Raw genomic sequence first — 13,855 nt, 5'->3', positions numbered from 1 at the left:
GAGAGAAGCCTGCACACGTTCAATTACACCTTGAGATTCTAAATCGTTTAATGTTCTTGCGACCTCATCACGCAATGCGTGGGGAACATTGCGCGCTCTGAAAAATTTCGGTTGCGCGTTGACTTTTAGTTCCAAATGTGCTTCATAGTTCTTAGCGCAACCAAGGCCCGGTGCAAAAATGTCTGCAAATTCCTCACATAGACGAGAAACACTGGCTGAAGGCACAGTCTGGTTCACTGATAGGACCTGATTCACTATTGACAAGTTAAACAATTGAAATAAATCTAAACCAAACAAGTTCACTGCAGCAGAAGAACGAAGAACGTAAAATGACACAAGTTTTGTTTGTCCCTTATATGTTGCAAGAAGGCTGCACTGTCCTAACACAGGGAGATGCTGTCCTGAATAACTAGTGAGCTGAACTTTTGCGGCACGCAACGGCGGTGCGCCCAGTTGTTTGTACGTAGCGTGATTGAGCAATGAAACTGCAGCTCCAGTATCGAGCTGGAATGGTATCACTTGTCCGGCAAAGTCCAAATCTACAAAAAGTTTATTGTCATGCTGACGACAAGAGCGACTGTTTTGTGCAACTTGAACAGACACTGGGACAGAATCACGTGCGACGTGACGGGATTGCCGTCGACGTCGACGCACACGTTTTGTGGGACAAACACAGTCACAGTTAGAGAGAGGAACACTGGGCGCAGTGGCATTAACTACATGAATGTCCATGGGCGAAGGTTCCCGAGCCTGAGTGTCCTTGGTTTGAGTCCGGCGCGAAGCAAAGGGCCTGGAATGGGTGGTAGTGTCCGATCTAAGCTTTTTCTGGCAAACACTTTGAACATGTCCCTTCTTATTACAGAAAAAGCAAATAGCTTGGCGTGACGGGCAATTCTCACGCGAATGTCTAGTGGCACACCGCGGGCATGATTTCAGCACTGCATTCGCTTGCTTTCGCGGGACACGTAGTGGTGCGGACGGGCGCGAAGGCTGTTTACAGTTCCTATCAGCGCGCCCGGCGGGCCGGTTAATGCGACACACAGCTGGCGAAGTTGCAAATGATTCCTGAGCAAAGTCAAGTGTGTCTTGCCTATCCAGTATGTCTATCACTTGTTGAAGGGAGGGATTGACGAGTTTCAAAATCTGTTCCCTTATGCGAACATCAGAAACGTTCTGTGCTATGGCATCACGCACCATTGTATCTGAATAAGGAAGGCCACAGTCACATTCAAATGCGCAATCCCTAGTAAGGCCTTGCAAAGTTGCAACCCACTCCCGATTAGTTTGACCGGCCGTACGTTTTGTACGAAAGAACGTATACCTTTTTGCAACTACATTGACTGTTTCTTTGAAATAGGCATCTAAAGCCGACACAATTTCTTCGTAGGACAGAGTTGCTACGTCGCGTCGGGGAAACAATTTCACTATCACACGGTACGTTTGCACGCCGACACAAGACAATAAGTGAGGCTGCCGCTCGTTACCTTGAATTCTGTAGGCGGCGAGATGAAATCCAAACTGGCGGGACCACTCGGTCCACGTTTCCTGATTGTGGTCAAACTGGCGAAACTGCGGTGCAACTGCATGTTGTGGCTGCGGTAGCGATGAAGCGGCGGCGGCCGCATAGTTTTGCAGCGCACGTTGACCCTGGACGAGCTGTCCAAGGGCATCCAATAACGCCTGCGTCTGCTGATTCTGCAAGCGATAAAATTCGGACAGTACATCTGGAGAATGTGGCGAAGCCATGTCACAAGCAAATTAATACAATACGAACGCTAAAGTCTCTTTTAAGACTCGTCGCCAATGTTGTGGACTGTCAAGGCAGCCAGTCCACAGTGACGGGTAGCCGATAGAAAGGCACGCGTACACACACGCCGACTGGCGTGATTTCTGGAACGGTATAATTAGTGAATGCGATAAAGAAAAGAACGTAGCTACTAGAACACTTAACTTTTATGCATCCTTTGGTATACAGCAATCTTGATGATACAAGTGAGACTCATTAAGATACATGCAATGTTACAAATGGCGCCTTGCTAGGTCGTAGCCATTAACTTAGCTGAAGGCTATTCTAACTGTCTCTCGGCAAATGAGAGTAAGGCTTCGTCAGTATAGTCGCTAGCAAAGTCGTCGTACAACTGGGCGAGTGCTAGTCCGCCTTTCTAGACCTGCCATGTGGTGGCGCTAGGTCTGCAAGTACTGACAGTGGCGACACGCGGGTCCGACCTGTACTAATGGACCGCGGCCGATTTAAGCTACCACCTAGCAAGTGTGGTGTCTGGCGGTGACACCACAAAAGGCATCTAAACAGAACGTGTTCCCACTGTCTCTTGATTTCAACACAGTAAAAGTCACCATCCTACTGTGAGATTTGTAAGTACCAGGCAAACTACCCTGTCCAAGCACTGGAATTTTCTGTCCGTTGTAAACATTGCAGTGCTTGCTAGATTTCGAAAGGTGTGGTGAGCCTTACTGTTTGTTCGAGGCACGATTAAGCAAAGTTACTGAAGCACCTGTTTCTAGCTGAAAGGTCACACGACGGCCAGCAATTCGTAATGAGACAAACACTTTGTTAGAACGTCGTTGCACAGCAATAGGACGAGGAGGAGGCACAACCTTAGTCTTAGTTTTGTCAGAACCTGTTGTAGGTTTTGAAAACACAGTGTTGACTGCAAGGTGCACGAGCAAGTTTTTTCTGGGAGCCGTAAAATTGGCGTTTTTGTGCGGTTACAAACAAATTGCTTGGACATGGCCGGTTTCTCCACACTTGTAACATGTTGCGTTACGTAATGCACGATCCTGTCTTTTATGGCGAACAAGGGAAGGATTTCACTAAGTTCACAGGCCCGTCTACATGTCTGGCGGCTGTGTGCGCGCTCGTTGCTGTGGCTGCTTGGGGCGGTCGCGAACGAGGGCCGACTCGAACCGACAAATGGCGACAAATGGGGGCCTCGTCAGACTTATCGGCCGGAATGGCACCCGAATCCTATTGCGATAAGATTTGCAATACTTGGGGAAGTGATGGATCAGAGTATTTTAAGATCTGTTCCCGTATTCTGCTATCTGGGACACTGAATGTTATTGCATCACGCATCATTATACCACCGTAAAAGTTGCCACAACTACACTTAAAATTTACACTTCCTAGTCATGCTCGAGGGGACTGATGACCATAGATGTTAAGTCCCATAGTACTCAGAGCCATTTGAATAAATTCATAAAGTTTACAAGATACATACACTTTGTGATCAAAAGTACCCGGACACAACCATAAACATACGTTTTTCATACTAGGTGCATTGTGCCGCCACCCACTGCCAGGTACTCCATATCAGCAGCCTCAGTAGTCATTAGACATCGTGAGACAGCACAGTGGGGCGCTCCGTGGAACTCACGGACTTCGAACGTGGTCAGGTGACTGGGAGTCACTTGTGTCATAGCCTTGTACCAGTTATTTCCACACTCCTAAACATCCCTAGGTTCACTGTTTCCGATGTGACAGGGAAGTGGAAACATGAAGGGACACGTACAGCACAAAAGCGTACAGGCCGACCTCGTCTGTTGACTGACTAAGACCGCAGACATTTGAAGAGGGACGTAATGTGTAATAGGCAGACATCCATCCAGACCATTACACCAACCTGCATCAGCATCTACTGCAAGTACTACGACAGTTAGGGGGAATGTGAGAAAACTTGGATTTCATGGTCGAGCGGCTGCTCATAAGCTACGCATCACGCCGGTAAATGCCAAACGACGCCTCGCTTGGTGTAAGGAGCGTAAACATTGGACGACTGAATTGTGGAAAAATGTTGTGTGGAGTGACGAATCACGGTACACAATGTGGCGATCCGATGTCAAGGTGTGGGTATGACAAATGTCCGGTGAACGTCATCTGCCAGCGTGTGTTGTGCCAACATTAAAATTCGGAGGCGGTGGCGTTACGGTGTTGTCGTGTTTTTCATGGAGGGGGCTTGCACCCCTTGTTGTTTTGCGTGGAACTATCACACCAGAGGTCTACATTGGTGTATTAAGCACCTTCTACCTTCCCACTGTTGAAGAGAAATTCGGGGATGGCGATTGCATCTCTCATGCCGATCGAGCACCTGTTCATAATGCACGACCTGTGGCGGAGTGCTTACACGACAATAACATCCCTCTACTGGACTGGTCTGCACAGAGTTCTCACCTGAATGTTATAACACCTTTGGGATGTTCTGCAAAGCCGACTTCGTGCCAGGTGTCACCGACCGACATCCATACCTCCCCTGAGTGCAGCACTCCGTGAAGAATGGGCAGCCATTCCCCAAGAAACTTTCCAGCACCTGACTGAACGTATGCCTGCGACAGTGGAAGGTGTGATCAAGGTTAAGAGTGGGCCTACAACATACTGAATTCCATTACCGATGAAGGACGCAACGAACTTGTAAGTCATTTCCAGCCATGTGTCCGGATACTTTTGATCACAAAGTGTATATATTTGTCACTATTTGAAAATGTTTATCTCACTGACATCCAATCCCAGACGTCTGTCCTCCACGACCGACGTCAGTGACAGGTTGGTACTGTGCTATGCTCCTAGTGAGTGTGTGTCTACATCCAAGTCCTGCGCTAGCCACAGTATTAAGCATTCATATATATCCGAAGATCTGAATACTAGCCGCTACAGTAAGAGACCCATAGTGAACAAACACAAATATATCAGCTAGTGTCCTATCAGTATTTTTTCGTTTCAGATCACTAACTGCCAGTGTGACCACTCACTGTTCACAGAGACCCTGCGCATGTACCCGCCGCTCTCTGCTCTGGACCGGCAGTGTGTGCGGCCCTACCGACTGCCGGCGACTGAGACCTGCCCGGGGATCGACCTCCGACCTGGTGACGTCATATGGCTACCCATCCGCGCCATCCATTTCGACCCGAAATACTACACGGAACCGGAGCGTTTCGACCCGGAACGCTTCAGCCCAGAGAACAAACACCTCATCAAACCTTTCACGTACTGCCCATTTGGATCTGGACCTCGCATCTGCATTGGTAAGTATTTATCCCCATTTTCTCGTGTTATGTCGCTTTTCTGTTCTGTTATTTTGACAAGAAGGAACTCCGTTGTTCATTATATTCACAACTACAGTGGTGCGCATAATTTAAAGACAAAAGTAACTTCCGCTTGATGTGTCAGTTCCAATTAACATAGCAATCGCGCCGTACTCACCGCGACTCGTGATGGGCCTCTGGATATTACAAAGGGCGGGACGTGGGTGTGTGACCACCACGGGCGGGAGTGCATGCTCTACAACACCCTCCCACGCTGACCACAAGCTTGATGGGGAGTTCTCGTGGTGGGGCGCTGAACTCCACCACCAGCGGGGTTGGCATCCTCTGGATGGTCGCTGGTGCACGTGGACGTGCTGAAATACGTCTCGCCAATGCATCAAACACGTGCTCGATGGGATTCAGGCCGGTGGAGTAGGCAGACCAGTCCATTCGCTGGATACCCTCTCATTGCAAGAACTCCTCCACACGCTGTTGTCGCACACTGTCATCCATAAAAATGAAGTCATGGCCGAACGAACCCCTCTCACAACGGAAATAATAGAAATTAGGACAGTGTGAATGACGTTGACCTGTGAGTGTAACATTTCAAAGATCTGGAGGTCGGTGCGCCCATGTAACTTTGTACTTTCCCACACTACAGCCCTTGTACGACCGAAAAGATCATGACCGGCAATGAATGGCGTACGCTGATATCCTCAAGTGACGAGAGAGACAACGCGTAATGCACCCAGGAATTTCTTCAAAAAAGAGCACCTATAAGAAATAGGCACATCACCAGCATGAATCGATAAACCTTTTCCCGTTTGTTCCGCATTTGAAAGTCTTGGTTCAACCATCTCTCTCCAGCTATCCTTGTAGTTCAACAGCGTCTTTGGAATTCTATTTTCGCAAAATTGTGTTAGACGTTACTGTTTTTCGTTCCAGTATTTCATTATCTCCTCAATCAGACCGAATATTTTTAGTACTTGTCTAACGTCTTCATTTCTATTTCAACCTTTTGATGTATATTTCGGCACTCTTCTAAGGAATGGGATCATTATGCTGTTGAAAAAATCCTGTTGTGTTGCTGTTCAGTATTCACAGTTACAACTACACATGGATGCTAACAGCTTCGATGATGAGGACCATAAAGCAAATCCATCGATGCAGTAGCATACAATTTTGTGTCTTCCAGTAAAATAAAACTTCCCACAGATTCTTTAAGAAGATTTTTCATCTCACATTCAAGCCCACTTTACTTTACCAGTTACATCATTTCGTCAAGCAAATTCGAAATTAGTTCAAGAACCGTTCTTTTTCTGTCGGTGGACCTTCAAATGCGACAAAGAGAAAAAGAACTGCAGAGAAAAGAGTAAACTGATGGTGGCATTTCTTATGGAAGTTCTGTTGTTCCAGGCCAGAGGTTCGCGACGATGGAGATGAAGGTGCTGCTGGTGTACTTCCTCTCCCGCTTCAGTTTCCAGTTGGTCTCCAAGACACCGGTGCCCCTCGAGATCAAACCTGACAGTATCTTCCTCGCTATCAAGGGCGGTTCCTGGCTTGGAGTTCGACGCAGATCCTGAACTGTTTCTACAGAGCTGGAGGAACTACCAAGAAGAGATGTGCCAACTTCGAGAAGTTGTGGTGCAACTGAAAGACAAATTTGTCCTGGAAGTCAATAACCAAAATGCATCATGATGTACTACAGCGAAGATGAAATTAAGCGCTTCCGCTCCTTCGTACTTTGAGTATGAATTAATGAGTATTACAGCCTTAAATAACACCACACAGTGTTTCCGAAAATGTTTAGATGTGTCTAATTCTAGAATGTTCGTGCTGCTCCACTGCCTTTAATGGCACTCTACACGTCCTCTACAAATGGAAATCCACTGAGAAATGAAGCAAATACTTCTTTAGAAGCGCTTGAAATTTGTGACCTGTTTAGTGGTGGCACTTACGGATATCATGAGGATGGATAGGTTTTTCGCAGACACAGAAAGCAGTAGGAGGCACGGGATGCACGAGATTCGTAGGGTGATACTGAATACCGAACTACGCATATTTAACAGCGAAGTCACTATAGCTTATTTTCCTTCACGCACAACTATCGAGCAATTTAAAGGCTGTAGTCTTGATGTCCTGCAACATCTTGGTACATTAGCCAAGAGGATGGTGGTATTCTCTCTAAGATGATTGTTATCTTGTGTACAATTTTGTTGGTTCAGGTGAGATACTGTAAAGTATTTGATTAATAGCTTACCCGTATGTTAACCGTGACTGTAAGCAGCCAGTTACATTTTACCGCTCATTATCTTTGGCGTAATAGTCGCAGAAATGGCTTTCTCGTCTTTTTCTATGATACACGTCAAGTAGGTGTTCTAGGAGTTTTAACATTTTTCTTCTTGAGGATCCGTTAGGGGATACAGTATAGTGTTAGACGCTGGTTATAAAGCTGCGCTTCCGCTTTGACCTAAAACAAAAGCTGATGTAGTCAAGGAGACTTCTCGCTTGACGTAGGCACCACGAGAAAAACATGTGATGGTTCAAAAGAAAGTATTAAGATGAAGTTCCTGCTTCTGGTCGACAAAAAGAAACACTGCTGTGTCATGCTACGTGGAGAAATACGCTGCGCCATTTAATTACGGAAACCAGTCCTCGCCACTGTGTCCCGCCCTATAAATAGCGATTTGTTTCGTTATGTTATCGCGTCTTACTTTAACAGTGGAGACAAATGCCACACACAAAACACAGGACAAGGCATCGCAGCAAGGCTAAAATAGAAACCAGGACGTTGGCTTTGGGCAGCATCCTTGCAAGCTCTTTTACGGAGAAGAAAATAGTGCAGTGTCGCATTACGTAGTCGGTTCTTTATATTCAACTTCGGTAATGAATTAAAATTTACAGCATGTGTATTTCATTACCATATTAAAATAACGCAATAATTATGAAGTCTGCATTCAATTATCGCTCCAAGTAAATCATTCACACCAGATTATATGTTGCTAATTCTTCACATTGCCTTCAACGTGACATTTGCGTCTCTTCATATAGTTCCTGTAATGTAAGGCCCCAGAACTGCTTGAAAATGTTACCTTGCTTATGGAAATAACAATGTTACTTTAGATAGTTAAGAACACGTTATATTGGAATTTTTTCAGGTGTAAATAAACTTGTGCAGTAGTTCAATTACACTCACTAAAACGTTTTCGAGAACAGTTAATTATTGTTGCCTCAAAGAGGGAAAGAGGATGTTGTTGTGCATCTGTTCTGCTGGTTGTTTACTGCAGAACATGATCTCCGATACATCGATTGTGATGTTACTTTCAGATCTCTTGAATGTATCTACTTGCTTTAAGTGCTTTGTTGAAAGCAAAACATACTAATGAGTTAAATCAGTGTTCACATACATTTCAACAGACTCATCCTGCAAGTCACCAGTAAGTGAGGATAATTAACACTATTTGCCTGTAAGTGGAACTTTTGCAACCTATGAACAGTCATCTTTTTTCTGTGATTTAAAGATATACTGATGAATTATTTGTTGTACACTATATTTTTAATAAAATGTTTTTGTAATTTGTTGAACACCGATCTTTTGAACATCCCTTTACTATCCGTTTCAGTTCTACAATATCTTTGCCCTGGAAAGATTACTTCTCCAAGGCTTGATATTAAGATTTCCACCATATTATGGAGCTCCGTTTTTCATAACTCAGTGGGAGCAGAACATGTTCTTTCTATACTGAATTCTGGAAGCATTACTTTCAAGATGAAGATGTTTCTGTATCAACTTTCTGATTCGCAGAAGGGAATTCGTCGTATTCTGTTGTGGACCCCAGCATATCGCTGTGAGAAAGTACGCAGCTGTAGCCAGGACCTAGGAATGAATAATAAGTAATACGCATACTGTGAAAACTGCTGTGGGATTGCAACACTCGTCATCGCCTAATAAGCTGGAGAATTGAATCCAAGCACTTTCAGACAGATGAGTGTCCAAGTGCGAAGCGTCTGCCTTTATTGTAGACGCTTTAAATTCCGGAGACAGATATTTGTTCTTAACTGTATCCAGGTATGGTAAGTGTATGGAGCTGAATGCGTGACACAGTCGTACATTACCCCCAAATAAACTACCATATAGTTGTTATATATGCAATTTATTCATTACATTTTTGGTTAACAACAACGCTTTATAGTCTAAAGGTTGCATAGCACTTCTGCCAACCTGTTGCTCATTCAGATACCTATTTACATCAAGGACATTTATCTGAAATCTTATTTTCGTTTCAATATCTTAAAAGTGAAAAAATCGGATATTTAAAGGTGACCAGAAAATTAAGACCATCATAAGGAAGAGAAAGAACAGTCTACTAACATACTATTTATACTTTCCGTGTAGCTTGCCGGAGTGAAAGAAGAGACGTACAACAAGATTTGAAGACCACAGTACGTTACTGGGTAAGATCCAACTGGAGGTCGTTATCTTTCCTTTCACTTATTGGGGAAGTTACATTTTAAAGTGGACTTCGGGACACGGCGTATCTTGTCATTATTCACATATGTAAGTTGCAACCGTAAGTGAAAGAAGCGATAAGCGACAGCAAAGAAATCCCATGACTTGCTGAGGTTTGAACAGAGGACCACTGGATTGTTTACCATCGTCTGCAAAAGTCGAATAAAAATTCTCCAAACACTAAAGAGTGTGCTGTTATGCATTTTGTGGTAGGGGAGGAGGGGCGAGGGGAGAAAGCGCCACTCACTTTGCCGTAGACACGTTACAGTTGGCTTAGTCTTGCAGGTGAAAATCTCATCTCGTCAAGAGACCGAAATGGACGTCGTTCCATGACGAATACGACACATGGCTTTGCAGAGGCTGGCTGTGGAGACATCGACAAGGAGGGAGTCACTGAATAAATGAGGAACTTCCGGCCCAGGAGTGACCCACCTCCGTACAGATGGAGGGTAAATGTTGTATTGAGATGTACAGGGGGTTAAGAAAAATATGGGAACACCAAGAGCACAAATAACAGTGCCTAGTAAGGTGTAGGAAAACTGTTGCCATTTAGAATAGCCTCCCGTGGTCTCGGATTGGATGAAACAGGCCATGAATGTTTTTCTCTCTCAAGTATCCCAGAAACGTTTAATGATCTGGTAACTGAAGGGGCCAGAGGCTCATCCCCGTGTTCACAAAACTGGTCCTGGACGATCAGAACTTTGTGAACAGCTACCTTGTCGTCTTGTAACAAAAGTCACCATTAGACAAAAACCATGTACCATGGGATGCAACCGTTGCGTAATGCTTGACAGTATTGCGACCTTGTTGACGAGCCACGGGGCTAATCGAATACCACGATGTGATTGCCTGAATCATCACCGAACCCCTACCATGCTTTACTCCTCCGACATAAACTCGATCACAAAGTGGAACTGTTTAATACAGGACTCATCCAACCAAATGACGTTCATCTATTGTTCCATTGTGAAAGACGTATACATTGCTAGCGATGGGCGAGGCATGACAGAATCTCTGACCAGAGAGTAGTTACTACTCTCTGGCAATGTATACGTCTTTCAATTGTCCAGGTTTAATAACTTCAGTACTAAGTTTTCCTGTCATGGGCATTTTCACGACCGATGTGTGGTTTTGCGATTCCAGCTCGTCGTGCAATTCTCAGCTCATCGAGCTCCCTTCGTGTCGTGTTGATGCTGACAGGGTTCGCGAGTATGACATTCAGTTATGAAGTGACTTTTGCTACAATCGTTCTCTTTATTTATCGCCTCAATCCTCTTCAGTAACCGTCTGTCGTGATGACGCTACACACTGCACCGTACTGTATATTATTCTCTTGATCGTTATCCAAGATTTATCTTCTTTTCTTCTTTGTGGACTCTTTGGTGACCAACACTGCTGTATACTCTGCTTCATCAAAGTGAACCTTGACCATCCGTTCAAGTTGTCTGATGCAGTTCGCTCCAGAATTAATTCCCATATGCTGTAGCACTTTCACCTTACCAATGTTGCCATCACTAAAGGCAATAACAGCATTACTGACCACCCACATTTGTGTCTTCATTCCAAGAAAAGCTTTTTTGGTAAGCGAGTCCATATAAGATTATTGAACGACTAATTGGGATTTTGAGTGTGACCATGTAGGCACTTCTTCAGTAATTCAGGATTTGCCAGCTGTCTGTAAATAGGTTTTCTCATATCCATGAATGCCGCTGGGATGGAATGTTTATGGCTGTACGAACTGTTTGAGTGCTGGCATTGCGGTAATTGCACTATGAATCAGGTCCAGGAGGGCAAACGTGCTGTACTGGTTTTTCATCAGTTGACAGTCTGTGGAACAAGGTTGCCCTTACTGCCTGCTTCAGTTTCAACAAATCCTCAGTATTATTTCTAATGGCCATCCCATAATACAGCTGTGGTTGATCAATCATTTTGTCTGTTAGCCTGCCACTTACGGTTTTACAATCAGAAAGTTTCTTGTCTCTCAAACTTTGTTTCAACTTCCTCAGCCTGGTGCCCATCCTCTTCTGGACATGACCTTCATAACAAAGCAATCCACAGCCTTTTATATAAAAAATTACCGGTTTTATTAGATGTTGAAGTAATGCACATAACAATTTTAACATTTTCAACCGTTGTAAACTATATTTAAAAAAATAAAATAAAATACTTCCCGTGTGAGTTTATAAGTGATATGTATATCATTTTATTCAGAAAACTGCAAACTTTATTATGAGATAAAAATCCGAAAATAAGAAAAAAATTTCCGTTCTAACTCCCCTTAAAGGGGCTCGTTGTGGGCGACCATTTGACCTGCTAGTCGAGTAGCGCAACATCCAGATTTGTGGGACATTCGAGTGTGACGGCGGCGACCCGATGTCGGACTGGCTGGGGACGTGAGGGCCAGGCGTGCTCGTCGTCCACAGCGTCTCCCCACTGCAACAGGGGACAGCCGTACAGTGCGCCAGCCACATCGAAACTCCTCCGTATCTGCACCTGCCATCCCAGAACAAGTAGTGGACTCCCTGCGACATTCTGTATCAAACTCCACCACTCTTCAGAGACTAACTACAGCCGAACTGTGGAATTTCCGACCCGTCCTTAGGCTGCCGTTAACACCACAACGAAATCGGCTGCGTTTGGAGTGCTACCGACTGTGGGAAGCGTGGCTGCTAATAAAGGACGTCCCACTGTATTCAGCGGCGCATCGCGCACTGCCCAGAACACACATCAACGACGAATATGGAGCGCGAGCTGCGAAGAGGTCCCTTTCCTGAAACGTTTCAGAGATCCACAGCGGTGTTACTCCCGGCGTCACGGTGTGAGGGCCCATCGGCCGTGACTCCAGGTCACGGATGGCAGTGGCAGTGGCTGAGGCAACTGTGACGGCGCAGTGGTACGTCACGGATATTCTGCGACCTCACGTGTTACCTCTAATGTGGAAGTGTCGTGGTACCACCTTTAAATAGGAGAATGCTCATCTAAAACTTGCACGTGTATCGGTGTACCGTCTGTACGATGTTGAAGTACGCCTGTGGCTAATAAGATGCCTAGATCTGTCCCGGATAGTGCATATACGGAGCCAGGCCGGAAGTCAACTACCACTCCATTACCAGTACCCATGTTATCATGGAACAGTTACAGCAGCCGTGGAGCAGCTGGATACGACGGCCTTACGACACCCTCCCCCACCGAATCGGTGTTGCATCAAGGCCAAAGATGGAACAACATAATACTGACAAATGTGCTTATACTGCCAAGTTCTTTGTACACATGACCCGATAGTGTAATCACTGAAGTAACACAGCATAGCCTCTCCAACCGTGAAGTTTCGACTTCGTCTCCTGCTCCCATTCTGGGTGCTTCACTATTATTGTCAACCAGTGTATTCTGATTGATGATTGAAAAACTAAATAAACACTTCAACACCATCACGAGAATAAGAACACACAACTGAAACAGGTGAACCATTTGTGCTTTTGGGCTGCACAGTTGAAAGGTCTCTATACAAGCCATTTCACAATGTTTCACTCAAGTTAAGTTCATATTCTGTACGTTTAACACCTCAAGCTTTCGAGTGCATCTGGTAAATCACAACGGGATAAAGAGTGAGCAGCTGAGTATGTCCTTATCAGCCGCAGTCTCACACATTTATTCTCAGTCATGTCTGTAACGTATCTACTTTATATGTACAAGCATTAAGAATCTGTGTTCCTCTTACTTTACACACCTTTTTATTGATGACTTAATGTTGTATTCCTGTGTTTCTTTACCATTCCTGCCCTCTTTGAACGACAAAGTGAGTTCAGGAAACATTTTATGTCCCATGCCGCCAATCTTAAATTATCGAATTTTGTCACCCATTATCTTGGAAAGTTTTTAAGACACCAACTTACAATTTTCCATAATTATTGAATGCACCTTTCTAGATACACTGAACTAGAATTATTACTAAATTGTCTTGTCGGATATGTTATCTCTTTTTTCAAACACTTAATTTTTGACAGAATTTTGTAAATAAATGAACATAAATACAAAACAACTCACGGTATTTTAATAATTCTAATTCCATACGTATTGAATCTCACACTTGGCATACTGTGAAAATTTCATGTCTCTACCATCAGTACTTTTTTAGAAAACAGTTCATTAATTGGAAAAAATGTAGTTCAGGGATATTGAGCTTTAAAACTTTTTAATTACAAATTCTTATACAGACTTACATTTCTGCGTCTTTTATGCACTAGAATGACCCTAGCCCATACTCTGTGTCTTCTTCAGGGTCACAACTGCCCTGTGCTTGCCTCCTCC

The 13,855-nt window shown here is 44.5% G+C and overlaps 1 protein-coding gene across 1 annotated transcript in view; it reads left to right on the top strand.

Moving 5' to 3' along the window:
• The window catches only part of LOC126188109 (cytochrome P450 9e2-like), a 39,754-nt gene extending 31,132 nt beyond the window's left edge, over positions 1-8,622 (top strand). Inside the window, exons 7-8 of the mRNA XM_049929575.1 lie at positions 4,774-5,037; positions 6,454-8,622. Coding sequence (XP_049785532.1) covers positions 4,774-5,037; positions 6,454-6,620 — 431 coding nt within the window. The 3' untranslated portion in view covers positions 6,621-8,622. The remainder of the gene's footprint in view (positions 1-4,773; positions 5,038-6,453) is intronic.
• The last annotated feature ends 5,233 nt before the right edge of the window (positions 8,623-13,855 follow it).

Source organism: Schistocerca cancellata, chromosome 5 (genome assembly GCF_023864275.1).
Source record: "Schistocerca cancellata isolate TAMUIC-IGC-003103 chromosome 5, iqSchCanc2.1, whole genome shotgun sequence".
Classification (NCBI taxonomy): domain Eukaryota; kingdom Metazoa; phylum Arthropoda; class Insecta; order Orthoptera; family Acrididae; genus Schistocerca; species Schistocerca cancellata.
This window is presented reverse-complemented; position numbering and strand designations above follow the sequence as displayed.